Source organism: Haplochromis burtoni, unplaced genomic scaffold (genome assembly GCF_018398535.1).
Source record: "Haplochromis burtoni strain Fernald_Lab_line unplaced genomic scaffold, NCSU_Asbu1 Contig_99, whole genome shotgun sequence".
Taxonomy (NCBI): Eukaryota; Metazoa; Chordata; class Actinopteri; order Cichliformes; family Cichlidae; genus Haplochromis; species Haplochromis burtoni.
The window spans coordinates 901621-920903 of record NW_024582460.1 but is presented as its reverse complement, the minus strand read 5'-3'; the positions used below and the strand labels follow the sequence as shown (position 1 = coordinate 920903).

At 40.2% G+C, this 19283-nt stretch overlaps 1 protein-coding gene across 2 annotated transcripts in view; it reads right to left on the bottom strand.

The window, feature by feature from the left end:
• The window catches only part of nos1apa (nitric oxide synthase 1 (neuronal) adaptor protein a), a 191563-nt gene that overhangs the window by 92829 nt on the left and 79451 nt on the right, over window positions 1-19283 (bottom strand). For both annotated transcript variants that reach the window (XM_042223012.1, XM_042223013.1), the window contains exon 4: window positions 13365-13423. In XM_042223012.1, the coding sequence (XP_042078946.1) occupies window positions 13365-13423 (59 nt within the window). The remainder of the gene's footprint in view (window positions 1-13364; window positions 13424-19283) is intronic.

Here is a 19283-nt window from a genome sequence, read left to right as displayed (position 1 = left end):
ACTTTTTGAATAAAGAAAGAAATACACTGAATTTCTGTTATTACTTGGGCCCACCTGCAGTACCTTTGTGGCACACCCAACCCGCACTTAAGGAATCACTGACATCGGCATTTGGATGTCAGGTATTACCTTATAAATGTTACTGTAGACAATGTTAAAAAATGTAAAGTCAGGCCTTAAGAATCTGCCTCAAAATTGTAAGTTACAACTGTATTACTATTTTTATAGTACACAAAAGTTAAAAGATTATTTAGTAGTATTGCTGTGGGTCCAAAGTGACTGATACATCAGTCTGTCTAACATTAAAATAAACCTCCTTTATGAGGTGATGAAGACGACAGGATCAGTTTTAAAAAGCCATTCCACTCATTTCATTGGACAGAAATTGCCTGCAGTTCAGCTGGGGGCACAACAGAGGGCACTTGGAAGCTTGCCCTCAATGAATACGAATGAATATAGGAAAAGCACTACCTGCTTCTAAGCAGCGAAGTCAACATTTTGGTTTAGCTAGCATGAAAACACTATTTAAAGTGTTTCTGAATGGAAAGAAAACAGCACTAAAGTTAAGTTTTTCTTAGAGGAAAGTCTTGTGAAGGAATACCAACCGGTCGGTTAAGGATTTACACCAGGATGTGCTTACATTTGCGTGTAAAACAACTACATGTTACAAATGGAGCTAAATCACAACAGAAACAAGCAGCTGGTCATGCTGGTTGAAGGTGACTGCAGTCAGCAGTTTGCCCCTGTTTACTTCATGCCTTGAATGAAAATGACAGTTGTCATAAAGTGTCACATGATGCTGTGATGACCTTAATACATACAGATGGTTGTTGTACTACAATTGAGAAAAAGATTAAAATAAATAAATAAGATAATAATGGATTGGATTTATATAGCGCTTTTCAAGGCACCCAAAGCGCTTTACAATGCCACTATTCATTCACTCACTGGTGGAGGCAAGCTACGGTTGTAGCCACAGCTGCCCTGGGGCAGATTGCCATATCGCGCCATCGGCCCCTCTGGCCAACACCAGTAGGCGGTAGGGTAAAGTGTCTTGCCCAAGGACACAACGACCAGAACAGAGAGACCAGGGATCGAACCGGCGACCTTCCAGTTACAGATACACTTCCTGAGCCACGGTTGCCCCCGTGATAAAGTATATCAGCTGTGTCAAGCCTACTATCAAAAGCAGTCCCAGAAAGAAAGGGCTCATTCCTTTTAGACTATCTTGCAAGAACCTCCCCTTGGGAAGAGGAAGTCCATGGAAGTGGAAGTTCCTGATTACAAGTTCTTTACAGATGCATCGGTATATAAAAACAAAGCTGCAGAACTACTTCTTTTTTTTATTTGAGGGAACTGACCCTTCAAAAGCTATTCAGTAGGTTTTAGAAAATGGCTCTTCAATTTTTTTCCCTTCATGTGTTCCTGTAGGGAAGTGTGCATGCTACCAAATCTGACTGGACACTCCATTAGCTCAGAGCAGAAAAGGAGAGGATACTGCTGTGAAAGAGATTGTATAGGACAGAATAGGGTTGTGAGAACTTCATGGTCTTTACAGTGTGTGTGTGTGTGTGTGTGTGTGTGTGTGTGTGTGTGTGTGTGTGATGTGGTGTTGTGGTGTGTGTGTGTGTGTTTGCTGTTCAAGCGTGCAGCGTGTAATCAGCATGGAATCAGTGCACTGAAATATCAAAGCGAAATGTGTGTAGAATGCGTGTGCACTTCATATCAGAGTTTGTTTTCCTTATCACATAATCAGGGTGTCCTAGAACACACAAACATGAGATTGACTTTAATTGGCTGGGTGTGAACTCCTCACTGGAGGGATCTGAAGTAAGCCAAGCCGTCTAATACACACTGTCTGGTTGGGAGTCAGTGAGGGCAGGCTGCCTCTCGGTGGATGACAGCAATTACCATCACTGCAGGCCAGAGAAGACACAACCAATGACAGATGTGTACTGTATATACGCACATTTAAAAAATGCCCAAACTTTCACTCCTTTCCAGTTTCTCCCAGATACAGTTTTGAAGTTTTGTGGAGCTGCTTGGTTCAGAATAATGAACAGAATAATAATAACCAAGTACAAGGTTGACAGCAAAAGGGTCAAACATGTGAGGTTCACCCTACGACAGCAATAGTCTGACACTATTATGGATGTCTGGTAATAAAGTAGATCTTTGAGAGTTTTCATCTGTGTTGACCACTATAACTTACAGCTAATAAAGTAGTTTGAAAAAAGTAGGTTTTCTTATTAGAGTAAATCAGAGGGACAGCTCAGACTGAGAATATTTAGAGACAAAGTCAGAAAGACGAGGCTGAGATGGTTTAGACATGTGCAGAAGGGGGATGGTGGACATACTGGCCAAAGGATGCTAAACATGGCAAGAGAAAAAGAGGACGCCCATAGAGGAGCTTCAGGGATGCAGTGAAGGAGGACATGGCGAGGCATGGTGTGGCAAAGCAGGATGCTACTGGTGATCCATTGCAGCGAGCCGTCGAGGGAGCAGTCGAAAAGAGAAGAAAATATTTTACTACTTCAAGATTAATTACTTACTAAATATCAATTACTGCTGTTAGATAGACAAGTGACCTGTCGAGGGTGTGCTTCCTCCCACCCTGTGATGGCTTGAATAGGCTGGAGCCCACTCCATTCTGTTGCCAAATACTGTTTTACAATAATGAACTGATAAAGTAAACTGCAATAGTAAGGCTAATTTTACAGTGTAAAATGGCTACAGTGTGGGCTAACAGCCTGGACAGGAGAAAAGAGCATGAGCAACGTCTGAAGAATCAACAAGGTCCCAACCACTGAGAGAGGGAAAGACATTTTTGCTTAAACACCAAGTTCAGGAATAACAAGCATTAAACCGTTTTTACAATTATGCTTTAATCGGTTTTCTCAAATGCATTATTGGGTATTAAATTAAGATCAAATCATGATGTATTGGCAGCAAACACGCTTCCCCGAACATCTGCTGCTTTGATTATCAACTGCTTCCTCGTGCCATCTGTTCATGAAGGGACACTGAGTTATAAAAGGCAGGGGAGAAGTTTTCAGACAAGTTAGCAGATGAATCCACCAGAGATAGTTTATGTACACCTCAAACACGATAAACCTGTGTTTCACCTGCCACGACTACATATTTTTCTTTGCATAAATAGATTAGGCAGAATAATAAAGAAAAATCACTTCTCAGCAGAACTCGATCTATCCATCCATCCATCGTCAAAAGTGACTAACTGGCGAGCACTCTGAAAATGACACTCATATCTGCACTTCAGATACAAACACTTAGCCTGTGCTTTTTCAAAAATGAGGTGTTTGTGCTGTGTTTGTGCCTGGTTGAGTTAGATGACAGCGTTGTGAGCATGGTTTAAGAAAAAAAAAAGATGCTCCGGCTGCCAGTTTGAAGTTTGTGGGTGGGCACATCTGCTTGATCCAGGGGATTGCGGAGTATTCCTCAGCGAATGAGTCTGCTGGTTTTGCCCTGAGGCTGCAGCTCTCTGGCAGGTGAAATGTGAAAAACACACAAACACTGTCTGGGTTTGTTAAGAGACAGAACAGGGTGATGTACACCTGTAGATCTGAAGGGAGAACAGCAGCAGCACCAGTGGCTTAAAGAACATTTCTCCTCCCCCTGCTGAAACCTTTGCACCTATCCTTAAAGTTCTTGTGCTTGTTGTAAGAGCCAGTGTTTACAGTAATATCACCTGTAACAGCATATTATGTATACTGTTTGTCAGTTCTTTTAGGGGCTTATTAGCAATCCCTTGTGCACTCAGCCCTGATATACTGATCTGACACTTGCAGCACCCTACTATACCATTACTTTAGCATCATAACAAGAAATACATTTCAATTTATCAGCCTGACAATCTGGATATGAGACATAATGTTTTATGCTGATAGTAAATATACTTCAAATTTAAAGAAACGTAAAAATAATCTAATCATAGAACTACATGTTTTGCATGAATATCTTCATGCTTAAAGTTTACAGATCAAGTTAGCAACTTAAAGTCGTTTGTGAATAGAAAACAGAGCTAGAGTTATGTATTGCTGCCCACTGCCTAATACTTACGTATATCTGTTATATCTGTATCAGGCTGTGGTTACAATGATCGGGCCTAACATTGTGACCGCGTGCCCAATATTGTGTTGGTCCCTCTTTTGCTGCTGGTCTCCAGTAGACCCCTGAAGGTGTGCTGTGGTATCTGGCACCAGGATGTTGCTAACATCACCGTAAAAACTGAATTGAGTAAAAACTCAATATAGCTCCCTAACAGAATCCGAGTAGCAGCTGGTCTCTAGTGAGTTTTCTTTTCCCTTTTTCCAAAAACACATTAGGGAGAACCATTTGGGCGGCTATTAAGGTGACAGCGTTGTTTCTGTTACAAAAACAGACTTTAAAAGCATTCAAGCTTCTTCAATATTTCCCCCACTGATGGACACTCTAATAAGATGGCAATGTGGCTCAAATACTCGAGTGTGTATCTCATTACATTAGCCTCAGCAGTCCCTCGCTCTGACTGCTTCCAGGTTGATCTCTGCAGTCACACATCTATACCTGCAGAACACGGCACAACAGTGCCCATCAGCACAAAATAAGAAACCCAAATGAAACTGTAATGCACAGCGCTTTGAAATACTCTGCAAATATGTCAGGAAGAAAAAATATGATCAGCAAGCTGCTGTATGATATTAAAGTATAATGGCAAACATTTTCTTTGGAAAGAACTGCCTTTATTTCCAGAGCTTGTGTTTGAGGACAGTGTTAGGGTTTAGCCAGCAACATGCCACCATGACCAAGACCACTGTAGTAAATGATCACACCTGCCAATTATTTATTTCCAGAGTATTTATCAAGGTTATATAGTAATAATACAGTAATAAATCTTTAGATTATATTAAGAAAGCAAACAAGAGTACTGTATAATGTTAAACAGGGAACAGTAAGGCTTATATTCCCTTATGGCTGCACAGTTTAAACAGTAAGAACCCAAAGTTATAAGATGGCTAATCTAGCTGCCATGACTGTACTGTTAGAAAGTTCCCGGTTAAATCACATAACTCTTAGAAATTGCTCTAAAACTACAACATCTGACAGTCTGTTTCCCATTAATATGACAGTATAATGTGGAGAGCAATGTATCCTTTATTTGCTATCTCCCATAAAACACTGCAGAGAGGCTAGAGATCAGTGGGAGAGGACCCCGTAAACAGAGGAAGATAAAATACTTCCGAGAGTAGACAGCTGCAAATCTGAATCAAGCACTTTTTTACCACACATACGGTAGCTTGAAAGACATTTAACTGTCTATGACGGTACTACTGCCATCCTCAAATGAATGGTCACTAATCAGGAAAGCAACTAAGCTGGCAATCTAACACAAATCTCACAACTTGCCACATTGTGCCTTGAGGGTACAGTAACATTAACTTTTTGAGGACAATGTTACAGGTAATGCTTGAGTCAGACTGCTATCATGCCTTTGAGGTTTGCAGTGCAGATATTTAATGTCTAACACTGCGACCTGCTGCTTCTTTTATGACAAGAGGACAAAAGAAGCAGCAGTTATAACAGACACGTTGCTGGCATGTGTCAGGTAATGTTTACAGTACAGTACAGATACTATTCTGAACTGCTTCTTTGACCGAAACGTCAATAAAAGCAACTCAGAAACAGGGACAAAGGTCATTTGATTGTCATTTGGCAACTCAAGTATTTCGGCCCTTTTTCCGATAAATGTAAGCCAATTGATTTTCTAAGTCTCTCTTCATATTTTATTGCTGCATTTTAGCTTACCAAAGTCAATACTGCCAGGAATATGTACCATTTACAAAAATAACCACATTGAACTGTATCTGGGATAAACTGCTGCTAAAATGAATGAAATCCACAGTGTTTTAGTACATTGCAGTATAACAGTAGTAAAATGTCCAACCTTATAACAAGTGAATGTAAAAAGAACGGCGATGCACAGAATGAAATGTATAAATGGAGAGACTATATTAATGAACTGTAAATGAGGACATGCAGGATTATAGTAAAATACTGCAGATAAAAGGAGGAAAACTGTAAAATTAACAGGGGTTTACTGTCAACCCAGCTGAAAACGTATTCCTGTTAATCTATGTGACAATATTTTACAGCGTCTTCTGCTCAACTATGCAAAAATGACTATATTTGTTCTTTATATGTGATAAAAGAAAAACAAACAAATGTCAAAATTTGATTTAAAACATTATATCCAAGTGTGTAATGACTCGTGACTACGCAGTGCGGTTCTGAAGAAATACGGACGGCTGAGAAAAAACAGATGGTCTTTGCATTAGAGAAGTCAAAAACACATCTCCTCTGATAGGACGGAGTCCATTTCTCATGCAAATTGCTGCACCACAAACAGTAAGTAAGCAGGAAGTTTGGCGTCTAAGATTTGGAACATTTTGCTCGCTGTGATTGAAGAAAGGAAAAAAAGAACACTGCATTAGCAGCGTTCTCCATCATCTGTAGCAGCTCATAAAACACGAGTCAGGTCACAACTCTTAAGAAACGAATCATTTTTCGTGGCATTTTCCAACGATTAGATGTTTCCTATGTGGTAATCTGAACTCGTGCTTTTAAAAAGGCAAATGTGCTTTTTTATTTTAAAAAAGGATGAAAAATAAACAGTGAGCTTTATTTTGTTGCCAAACTGTGAATATGTTCTTTATTTGAGAGGAACTACTTGCATTAGTACGCACATGTTAAGTATTCTGTATAGAACCCAAGTAGCTCTGTACATGTTCAGCAAACAAATACTCAACAGTGCAACAATGTCAACTTCTGATGTGATGTTGGACGTGAGAGGCACACAGCCTAAGTTGTGGTAAGCCAGCAGCTCCAGCTAGAAAGCAGCTAAAAATAGAATAGAATAGAATAGAATAGAATAGACAACAAAATTGTGGACAAAAAGAAATGCACTAAAGAAATATGCAAAGCGCTCACTACATCCTCCCAAATGATTTATTCACACAGCGTCTGCTCATCTGAAAAACCCACATATAAGTGCTTAAAACAGTTCACAGCTTTGATGTGCGTTTTCCTCCCTGCGTTTGAAAAGCTACATATGAATATGTATCATTTAGCTTATGATGTACAGTATTCAAACGTAATACCAAGTTTCTCACATAGGGATTTCCCCTCACTAAATGAAGCCTTCTAATTTACTCTCAGATAACATTAGGGTGATGCAAATGCTAGATCTTCCCTGCATTAACCTTTACAGACTAATCACTCTTAAATCGAGACGACACGGGTCACTTTTCAAGTACAATTCTGATACACAGTGATCAATCTTAGATATATAAACTGCTCTCCAGGGATATTGATAAGTTAAAGTCAAGAGAAAAACAACTTTGAAAGCATACAAGGACACAGATATCACAGTTGTGTATCAGCTGTCTGGTAAAGAAGTGACCTCTGGGATGCAGGCCTATTATGATTTCATTTTATCTGTGATGGCAAGAACCGAAGTACTGACTGATAATGACTCTGTGCTACTCTGATCTAGTATGACTCAGGGTTTTCAGCAGCTGTTCACAGCAAGTATGAATAACTTCGACTAATTGAACAAACACTCCTTGTTAAGTTTTCTTTCTTAAAAATAATGAGAATCAATAATTTGTTTACTTTAAGCTGTTTTTGTCAAATTTATTTTATTGAACGATCTAGATGTCACACACGCAACTCACACCACTCATAGCTAACATGTAGACAATGCAATACGCTTAGGGAAAACCTTGTCTCTTGGCATTTATATGTGAAAGTTGTTCTTTACTTTCAACTTATGAAGGCAAACATTGTGCGGGCAGTATGTAAAAATTTTCCAACCGGCGATATATTCGCGTATGGGCGGGGCAATGTAATCATGCACGGACTGATTTGGTTCACAACACAGAAGAAGTCCAAACATGGACGAACTAGTTTCCAAAGAAAAGACTCACCGACAGGTCTGCAGGCTGTTATGACTTGGACCAGACCTCACTGAGTTGAGCAAGCAACTTATGTATCATAGGCTGGAGTGTATATATGTCACCTGGCTGATTGGTATATGTGGTACATAAGTGGTTCAAGATAAACTAGACGAGAAAAAAAAAAGAATGAAAAAAAGAGAAATATAACTGTCAAAAAATTATTTCTGGAAATTTCTAAAACAAAAATTGTCCAGTATAAAATCCACCAGGTACAGCTAGCATATTACAAGTCTACCACAACTATGTGCAGTCATTTGAAAGCCATTTGGTTGGAGGTTGATCAAACACATTCCAGAGACTATTGACCAGGACTTTTGCTTGGAATGCACATCCCTGTCCAATACTAGGGAGCCTCTTAAAGTAGAACAATGCCACAGGTACAGCTTGAGAATCACGACAGCTCTTTGTGAAACTTTGTAATTGCATAGCAGTAACAAAGTGCTAGAACAGACTGCACCGCAGACTTCATTACAGGGTTGGGCAGAGCTCACGATGAAATACATCATTTGCTGCTCACAGTAATGCTTTTGATGGAGCCTAAAGGACAGTAAAGTCATTTTCACGCGCCTTGAATTTTTCTAGGATTTTACCATCCAGAGATGCATGTGAGAACACATATGCAGTGGACAGTCTATAGCCATCAAGCTCTCATGTGCAACATGAGAGTAATGTCACTTTGTATTAATGTGCCAATAGAACCGTTAACAGTTCAGTGCATTTACCATTAGTGAGAGGGTGTCCTGCATATTCCCCAGGCAGCTCCCTCAGCCAAACAAGTAGTGTTTCCAGTAGTGAGAATATGCTTAAAGTTCTCTATTTCCTGCTGTGTGCAACATTTAAGAAAGGGCAACGATGGATTAACATGATTATCTCCAAATTGCCCAAAGTTCATGTGTGAAAAACTGCCCAGTGGGAGGGGAAATACAGAAGAATATGAAACAAAACAACAACACTGTCACATATATCTAACATATAACAAATAACTACTTACAGAAGCAGTGTCTACTTCATATCAGCATTTTTTTGTCATAAAACACGATGACACCTCATATAAAAATATGGCAAGATATTAATCCTCATATGTTAACATTGCCGCTTCTGCTACTGTGTATAGAAGATATATACACTTCCTATAAAACATAAATATATGTGAAGAGCAGAAGTGAAGTCCGGCACAGAAAATATCAAATATTTCATGACTGAGACTTCTGTTTGGACTGGCGCATCGTAACTAAGTCGAAGAGTAAAGATGAGATGTCGTGAAGATCTGTCACACTCGGCTCAGCAGATGACAGCCACTGATCGATGAGGCTTACCCATCGGACTTGGCCTCAAGCCCCCACCCTGTGCAGCCTCCTCCTGCCGTGGGGGTGGGGGGGAACTTTGTGACTGTAATATTAAAAACCGTACGCAAGGTTTAGATGCGTGGGACAAGGTGAGGCATCTCTAACCAAACAAAATCTCTGAGAATTCCTAAGCTCAGAGACGCTTACACAAACAGCAGGGCAAAATCCATCTTTCTGACAGAATCATTTCCAAAGCCCAAACCCCCAACTGGGCTCCTGGATGCACTTCTGAGCCGGGCCCGCCTGGGAGAGAGTGTGTCAATTTGTGCGCGTGTGCGTGCGTGCGTCTGAAGGGTAAAGAGAGAGGGAGCAGTGGGATAAAGAATGAGTCATTCGGTGCAGAATAAGAAGTGCGGCACTACCTGTCTTCAACTTTATTTCGACTTCTCTCTCTAGAACGAGGGTTTTTTTCTACCGTAGTCAGGCAGGCTTTCATCGTTTGAGCAAACTTCAACATCTCTGCATGTCTGTGTAAGTCTAAGACAAAGAGATTAATGGTGAAGTCATCTTAAAGCGTTCCTATGATTTCTCTACAAATCTGTCTGAACCACTTAATTCTCACAAGCTGCGTCTCAGCACTGAGTGACTGTTTGTGTCTAAGCAGGTCCGCTCAGACAAGACTGTGGTAAGAGTTCAAATCAAAGGCTTATAGCCCTTTGGCAAATGACCGAATGAACTCAATCTTAAGTCCCGTGGGGTCAAATGTACCACAGACATGTCAAGTTAGGCCCTTTCTCACACATATTCTCTTGTGGTGAGATCTTCCCAGCCGTTCTGTCTCCCCCAATAACATCTGCACAAACCTCGTCGCGTCCTGCATCCTTAATTCTGATCTTACAACGTAACCGCGGTTTCTAATCCCTCAGAACTCTGATATTCACACTTTAATATTATTCGACTTTTTTTTCAACATGACGTTTTCCTCTGCTTAGCCCTTTTAGGTCACCAAGAGATAATGCTAACCAGGGAACAATATCCTCATTCTAGGAGAATGTATCATTGTTTTGAATTTGCCATTTTCATAAATGACAAGCAAGATCTCCTGATACAGAGAATAAGAATTGAGAGTGAACAAATTTGCACAATAGAAGACAAGATAAAAAGAAAAAAAGATCATAACAGGGCTGAGAGCATGACCTGGTACCTACACTCTGCTTTATCAGACATTCTGGCAGAGTGTAACAGTTTTGACCATTAAACTTACATCGGATTTGTACATTTGAGTTAAATCCTCTTTGTTTTCTCGCTTGTCGCTGACAGGTTTTTTACATGTTAACAATGCCACAAAAATTTGTCATGATAACATTAAGAAAACTGGCTGATTTAGAGCAGTAGCACGCCATTATTTTGGATATCCCCAAAATAAACACGGCCCAGGGAGACATCCAGTTTTTAAACCTGATATGATCTCACTGCCAGAGCGGGAAACACATTAAACATATTTGCTCACCTTTGGGAAAACCATCCATGCAGCTCAACATAGCCTTTATGTCCAACTTCACTCCCCAACTAAAACATGCCTGAAGGTTTAAACACTGATAATAAAATGTGCTATCAAGATACTTTTTATCTACATTCTTTCTCTGCTCAGTAACCTCAGACTTATAATGTAACCCAGTATTTTTATTCTGAGGCCTTACAGTTTAGCATTCTGACTATCTTGTTTTTCTGGAGCCAGAAGCTTATTTTGGCAGGAGGTGCTGAGTTATCAGCTATCGCTAGCAAGCTGGGTTGCTGTGCCCATAAAACTATGTCACTCTGACACAAAGATCTGCTAATTAGTTTCAAGTAACACGCTAACAAAATACTATAACTGTCAGGGAGCTGAGGTCTTGCAGATAGTTTAGTGTTAGGTACATGCCTAATTACAAGTCTTAAAAAACATTTGAATGAATGGAGCTTGCAAAATAAATTACATGCATCGTATATAGATCAGGCACAACACTATGACAACTGACAGAAGTGAATAACATAACGTAAAGAACTGTACCCGAGTTGGACAAAGGCCAAAATTGTGATTGCTACATGACTGGGTCAGAGCATCTCCAAAACTCCAAAGCTCATGTTGGGTTTTTCCAGTCTGCAGCGGGAAGCAAAGGCTGGCCTGTGTGGACAGACGAGCTCATGCAGCTCAAACTGCCAAAATCGTTGGTGCTAGTGCTGATAGAAAGGCATCAGAATACACACTGCATCACAGTTTGATGCGTATGGTGCTGCATAGTTGCAGACCAGAAAGGGTGCCAATGCCGACTCCTATGCACCGCCAAAAGCAATGGAGCAATGGAAGAATCATGATGAATCACGTTTTCTTTTAACTCATGTGGATGCCCAGGTGGGTTACTTATCTGGGAAACACCTGGCATCGGGATACACCATGGGAAGAAAGTGAGCTGGTGGAGGAAGTACGATCCTTTGGGCAATGCTCTGCTGGGAAACCTTGGGTCCTTGTTAAAGTTACTGTGACAAGTACCACCTACCTAAGCATTGTTGCAGACCATGTACAGCTTTTTGTTGAAATGGTAATCCCTAATAGCAAAAATGGTCCAGAAATGGTTTGAGGAGAACAAACCAGTTTAAAGTGTTGACTTGGCCTCCAATTTCCCCAGGTTTCAATCCAACTGTGTATCTGTGTGATGTGCTGGACAAACAAGTCCAATCCATGGAAACTCCACCTCAAACTTAAAGGACTTAAAGGATCGTTTGCTAACATCTTGGTCCAGATACCACAGCACACAATCAGGACTCTAGTGAAGTCTGTGCCTCAATGGATTGGAAGAACCAACACAATATTATGCAGTTGGTCATAATGTTACGCCTAATCGGTATACGCACACACAACACACGGCGTTATGATAAAAGGAATCCATCCATAAAGAGAAACCTTTTTTTCACTACACTAGATGTTTAATACTCTTTAGTTGCCAATTTTAACGTGGGAGTCTATGGTGATGGCTCGCTTTTAGAGCCAGCCACAAGTGGCTACTCAGAGTTCTTGACACATAACTGTCAGCATAATTTTCCATCCCTGGAGGTTGTTGTTTGACTCACAATCATCCAGAACAAAACCCACTAATTGGAAGGTTGACAGTTCAACCCCCGGTTCACCCAGTCTGCACATTGATACTCCCAATACCACGCATGTAACCAACAAGAGTATCGAATAAAGTGCTATATGATGCATATGAATAACACTTGAAAGTCTCACACTATTACAAACCTCTACTAGACTAGAAGACCCAAATGCCTCGAAGCCGAGTCTGCTTGATGTTCTGAATTTACATAAAAATGTCTGTTCTGAGGAAAAACAGCAACACAGGAAAGACACAGATCCCAAGTATTCCACACAACACCAACACCACTGGCAGTAAATAAGGTTACTTTAGGTCACGCTGCCACTGGGATACAACTCAGGCTGTTTTAAGATGTCAATTAAACCTCATGCTGTGATTATGATAGAATTGCAGCGCTGCAAACAAAACTGCAGAAAACCACAGTATGGTTACAGGGGATAAAGAGGTGACTGACGGCTCAGGTTTAATTAGATGCCCCCATTAAAAGAGAAAGAGATCCGAAATTAACATGACAGCAGAAGTTAGACTTGGGCACATTAGAACTTAAAATTTATTAGATTTTTAAAAACAGTGTTGAGGATTGGTTTGATTACCATTTCTTCTGATATCATGTTTAGCATTTTTTTTTCTGAAATTTTGGTGGTGCTGTGCTGTTTAGGAGTCGGTGGAAGTTATCGCCAGACTTACCAGTGCCTTTTTTCTCCAAAATGTCAACGCTTGCACTGACAGAGACAAAGGATTCTCATTTCCGGAGCCACCACAGCGTACTTAATCAAGTTTGGATTAAAATTCATTTGGGAAAAGGCTCAATGAGCCATAAGGACTGACTTACTAGAATAAGTATTAAAAAGCATCTAAATTAGCATTTAAAGATGAGCTAAAGAAATGTAACGTTATGACAAAAAAATAAATAAATCTTAAGGCCAGCTTACCTGTAAATGGGATCCTGCATCACCATCATTTTGCTCTCGTCCCATGTCCACTCCTTCTTCTGTGTAAACAAAACGAAACCATTCAGTTACACCAAATGTAAAAAAATTGGATACATAAGACGAATGAAATAAGAAACATTCCTTGCTTGGACAGTTTGAACACAAATCAGCTGAAACTCAAAGACAGACAGATGATATTCCGTGAGCACAGATATCATTGTGAGCCCTTCACATACATTTTTTACTTGCTCCTTTTGTCTGTTTGATTAAATCTACCTTTCACCTTAATGTCACAATCAAAATGTCACCACAGACGCACACAGGAATATTCTTGTTGATTTCTGTCTCCACAGAGCCCTTTGTTGACCGAGTCATTCAATCACTTCAATCTGCGCTCTTTGAATGCCTCCTTTGCACTCAGAGATGTAAATAGATTGCTGACCGTCACACTTGACATTTCAGCTTTCAGGACAAGGAGCCAAACTCGACAAGAAAACATTCATCCATCGACTGGCCTTTAATTGCATCCCGCCAGTACACTTGACCAAGGGCCTTTTGAGGGCAGCCAGGTACAGAAAAATAAATATCCATATTTTGTGCTCACTTTTGGTTTGTTGTCAGAAATTAAATATAGTTTGAATCCCTTCATTTTTCAGAATTCTTTTTAAAACTTTATCATGTTGCGTTTTTATGTGAGTTTGTGCCTGGCTTTCAGTTAGCTGACTTGACAGCTAACTGCTATTTAAGTGAAGGTGGAACTGTCCTGTTAGCATATGTAAAGTAGAGATGACAACCTAAGCCGAAAGGATAATACAAAGTTCCAAAAACAAAAAAAGAAAAGCAAAAACTGACTGCTGGCTTGCCAAACTAAATAGTTACAAAACAAAGCAGGTACTAATTTATTAACACAGATGGGCATTCTGATGAATGCCCTTGGTAATTTACCAATAGCAGTGGAAATTAGTAAGTCAAACACAAGCAAACTTAATGTGGGCATGAATAATCTAACAACTAAACAACACAGCAAAAGACTTTTGTATATTTCAAGTGGAGGGTGGTGCTGAAGCAAACCACACAAAGTTCAGTGGAACCATGGAATGACACTGTCTAAAGACAAAGGTGGGATGTCTCATCACTTCTTGATGACAGAGCTCCCAGGGTGGACAAGATTCGCCCTGAGTTCCTTAAGGTTCTGGATGCTACATAGCTGTTTTGGTTGCCACATCTCTACAACATGGCATGGAAATCTGTGCAGTGCCTCTGGTTTGGTATGCTGGAGTGGTAGTTCCGATCTTTAAGAAGGACAACCAGAGGGAGTGTTTCAGCTATAGGGGGATCACACTAGTAAGCCTCCCTGGGAAGGTCCAAGTCAGGATACTGGAGAGGAGAGACATTCAGTTAGTTAAACCTCAATTTCAGGAGGAAAAATTCGGGGTTTTTTGTCCTCGTTGCAGAATACTGGACCATGTCTTTATCTTCTCGAGGATATTTGAGGGTACATGGGAGTTTGAGGAACTATTCTCTATTTGCTTTTTGGACTTGGAGAAGGCATTTTACTAAATTTCTTTGTAAATTTGGGTACGACTTACTCTCTTATTGCTACGAGAGCTATTCAGTCTCTGCACAACTGAATTTCGAGGCCCATCTAAGTTCCAGAAGTTGGTGTCAGAATCTCATTTCTGCTTTTTAAAGATGCTCAAGTTCTATTGGCTTCAAAATTCGGACGCTGTACCGCTCTATTGTGGTGAACTGAGAGATGAGTGTGAATGTGCAGCTGCTGATCTACATCCCTACCCTCATCTATGTTCACGAGCCCTGGGCAGAAATCAGACTGTGGACGCAAGTGGGAGAAATGAGTTTCTTCTGAAGGGCGGCTGGGCTCCCCCTTACTGTTGAGATGCGAAGTTCAGTCATTCAGAAGGAACTCCACATTGAAAGGAGCCAGTCGAGGTGTTTCAAGCATTGCCTACTTGGAAGAGGCCCTGAGGCAGATCCAGGGAAAGCTATAGAGATTATATCTCTTAGTTGGCCTGGGAAAGTCTCAAAGTTCCCTCGGATGAACTGGGAGAGGATGGCATGCTGTATTGACCCACGGCGGGAAAGCGGCATTAAATAGATGGATGTGTGGAGATTTTCACCAGTTAGCCTGTAAATGAAGTTATTGTTCCATTTGCATAAATGTGCACATCACTTTTGTTTTCTGCATGTGTATGTAGCTGCAGGTATTTTTTAGTATGGCCATGTGTAATGAATGGCATGTGTATATGACTCACGGCCGTCAGTGGATAACAAACTATTTCAGCAAAAACCTCAATATTCATTACATTCAGTACACATTACGCAGAGACTTTGATCTCTACCTTATTGTTTATGTGCAGATTCTCTGCTTACAATTGTGACCTAAAACCTAAAACACTTAACATTTCTGTTAAATGTCAAAAACAACTTTGTAGCCATTAATACATCAATCGCTTGTATTTTGTGTTATTCTTTCTCTTCTGTCGATGTGACACTTTCTGTTCTGTTAACGTAAAATGCCAGCTTTAAGGTCCAGAAACATGCAGGGCTCTGCTCTAAACATGCAAGATTTGGCCTCAGCAAAAATCTACAGGACAAGTCAAACTTTGGGCACCACTTTGAGCAGTCTACATGCACTGATTTCACACTTTTAATAACATCTCCCTTGGGCTTCCAAATAAATTATTCCTCCTAGTGGCAACTATCACATTCACCTCAGGGGTGTGCTTTTTTTGTGCTGTCATTTTCAGCACAATTTGTAGTAAATTGTCAGGTTCAAATCTAAGCGCAGTTTTATGGTTTAATTAAGTACTCAAAGTACCTCAAAAGAAATACATATGCAGTAGGCAAGCTGAAAAAAATAAATGTCCCAAAGCCAATGTGCCTGTTCAGTACTCCTGACAGAACGATTCTACGCTGCTTAAAAGTATCTGGTGATGTCTGCGGACTCAATACTTCCAAAAAATATAAATCTGTCGACTTCATGTGCATCTGGTCACCGGAAATGAGAATCTATATTATAGAGAATATACAGTATTTCCTAAACAGTTCTTCAAATACTGATGTAAAGCTTCAGTTACAGCTGAGATTTTCCACTTTGATATTTTTTATTGAACTGAATTTGCTGAAGCACAAAGCATGAAGGACATTAGCCTTAACCCTATGAATACTTACAGTATGCATCATCCACTCACACTGCTGTCCACAACAAAGCTATAGAGCAAATATGCAGATGTTTTCAGGTGGCCATGTACTAACAAAGCTAGACTTTTAAACTAGTCCGATTAAAGGCCAACTCCTTTTAGGGCGATTCAGACATTAATGTAAATCTGACATACATACAAATATGGCCTTTGTAAGTCAACAGAGTTTCACCTGATGTAAGCTGAGTGAGTCCTACATAAAGTAGGTACAGTCTTTCGGGTGAAGCTTAACTATAAAGTTTTTTCAGACTACAGCAGCAAAATCAGTGTGCCAAAAAAGATGCTCCAAAAAGCTTAAAGGAATTTGACAGTTTTCATCAGAATTTGGAGGAAACCATCTTGCAAGTTGGTTTTATATGGAACATTCATCCCTGCATCATTTGCTCATTCTTCCCAATACGAAGAAACTAAGGAAATGTGTGGTCTGTGCAGATGGTGGACCATCAGCTGAGGAAATCTTGCCATTTTCACAGCCAGCAAGTTGCCAACAGGAAATCAGATTTTGGAGCTGCCTCATCTCCTTACAAAGACACAGACTGTCCCTTTAAATACAAGACTTCGATTGCTTTTCAGGCTTGCACAGAGTGTTTAAAATAAACTGTATATGAAAGAGAAGTGAAACATAGAGGAAGAAACTTGGACTGGCTTTTTAGCCATCAGATAATTCTATCAAAATGCTCCAGAGGGCACCAATAACACAAGCACATCTGAGAGGTCCAGGACACGAGGCATAGGAGTCAGATGGGCTGAAGTTCCCTGTTGGCACACTGATCAGCCAAAGCAGCCACAGCCCTAACCTTAAGCTGTATGGGGGAATGTATTACAAAGCGAAATTAATGAGTTAGCAAGCTATGCTGACCTTAAAGCCAAATTTTTCTGTGTCACAAAAGTGACTCTCTTTTTACCTACCGGTAGCTAAATCACCATGGTAACTGATACTCAACCTGGTCAGTACCAGGTTGTGTTCAAAGTCAGCTCAGTTTGCCCATACCTTACTGTTGTCACATATGAAGCCCAGCTCTACAGACTATGCATCACACGCTCACTGGAATCCTCAGTATGTAATATTGGAACACAGGATCTCTATTCAAACCATAGAATTAATTTACTTTGCTCAAGCATCAAACTCAAGCAGCTTTCACATCTCCTTTATAACCTATGGGGCTTTAATGTTTAGTTTCTAATGAGACCCAATCACATAAACACTAGCACTGAGTTCTAAATATCATAAGTCATAAAATATTTAACTTGAAGTATTTTACATGGATTTTTTTTATTCTGTGCACTAAATACCAAGTTTACAGTTGTTGTCTTTTACAGTTTTAATACCTTGTCTTATTTGTAACAGCACTGCTATATTTTTATGTTCTTATATTTATGTTCTGTATATATTTTAATGACTATAGGATGATCATCATCTCTGATTGGAGGAGGTGCCTCTCATAGGAATCATTTTGTGCAGAAAAAGAGTCACTTGACTGGAGAAACACCCCTTTTTATGTGACCACAGAGCCTAAAGCAGGATTTCCAGCTTAACAGAGAAAATCCATAAGCACTGGTGATGCATGTCATCTCCAGTGAGGTTTTAGGTTTTGTCAAGCTGCTAACGCAAAATAGCCTTATTATGAGTTATGAGCAAATATAATCAATTTATAATTGTTCTCCATCCATCTATTTTGTTCCACTTAACCGTGGCCAGGTCAGGTGGACATGGGGGCAGCAGCCTAAGCAGATAAACCCAGACCTGTCTTTCCTCGGCCAACACCTAAAGCTTGTCCGGGCCAGGTGAGAGATATAATCTCTCCTGTGTGTCCTGGGTCTGTCCCGGTGTCACACCTCACCCAGGAGGCGCCCAGGAGAAATCCTTGTCAGATGCCCGAACTGGCTCCTTTTGATGTGGAGGAGCAGCAGCTCTTTTCTGAGCCCCTCCCAGATTGCCAAACTCCTCATCCCATCTCTAAGGGAGAGACCAGCCACACCCTGGAGAAAGCTCATTTGCACCATTTGTATCCATAAACCTGTTCTTTTGGCCACTACCCAGAGCTCGTGACCATAGGTGCAGGTATGGACGTTGACTGACCGGTAAACTGAGTTGTTAGTAAATGGCAAATTATCTACAGAAGCCCACAGTTTTTATTTAACCTCCTAGGACCTGGCGTCCACATATGTGGACATCACATTTTGGGTTATTTAGACCAAAATACTGAATTTTGCTCTACAAGGGCCTAATATTCACTTACGAGGACATTATACTGCTACTGTTCTATCAACATTTTAAATGAATATCCTCATATGTGGCTCTTATTTTTCTTAAAAATAAAAATCAGGTAAAAAAAAATAAATCTGGTAATTCTTTGTTTTTACAGTCATCGGGCCCCAATATGCCCAAATATCAAAGAGAAATTAAAAATGCATGCCGTGGAAGATTTCGGGTCTTAGGAGTTTAAGGAGGTAAGCATGCTTTTTAATGCTTTTTCAATACACAAACCCTAAAAAGGTAAAATGTACTTCAGATGCTTTTTAATACAAAAACCGTGGATGGACAGATCGATCCGCACTGCAGTAAACGCCAGGACCGCCTCCTACAACGAAGGGGGGGGGGGGGGAAGCACATTATATAGTGCATATGTATATATGTATATATATATGTATGTATATATATATATAATAATATATAGTATATATACAACTCTCTTCT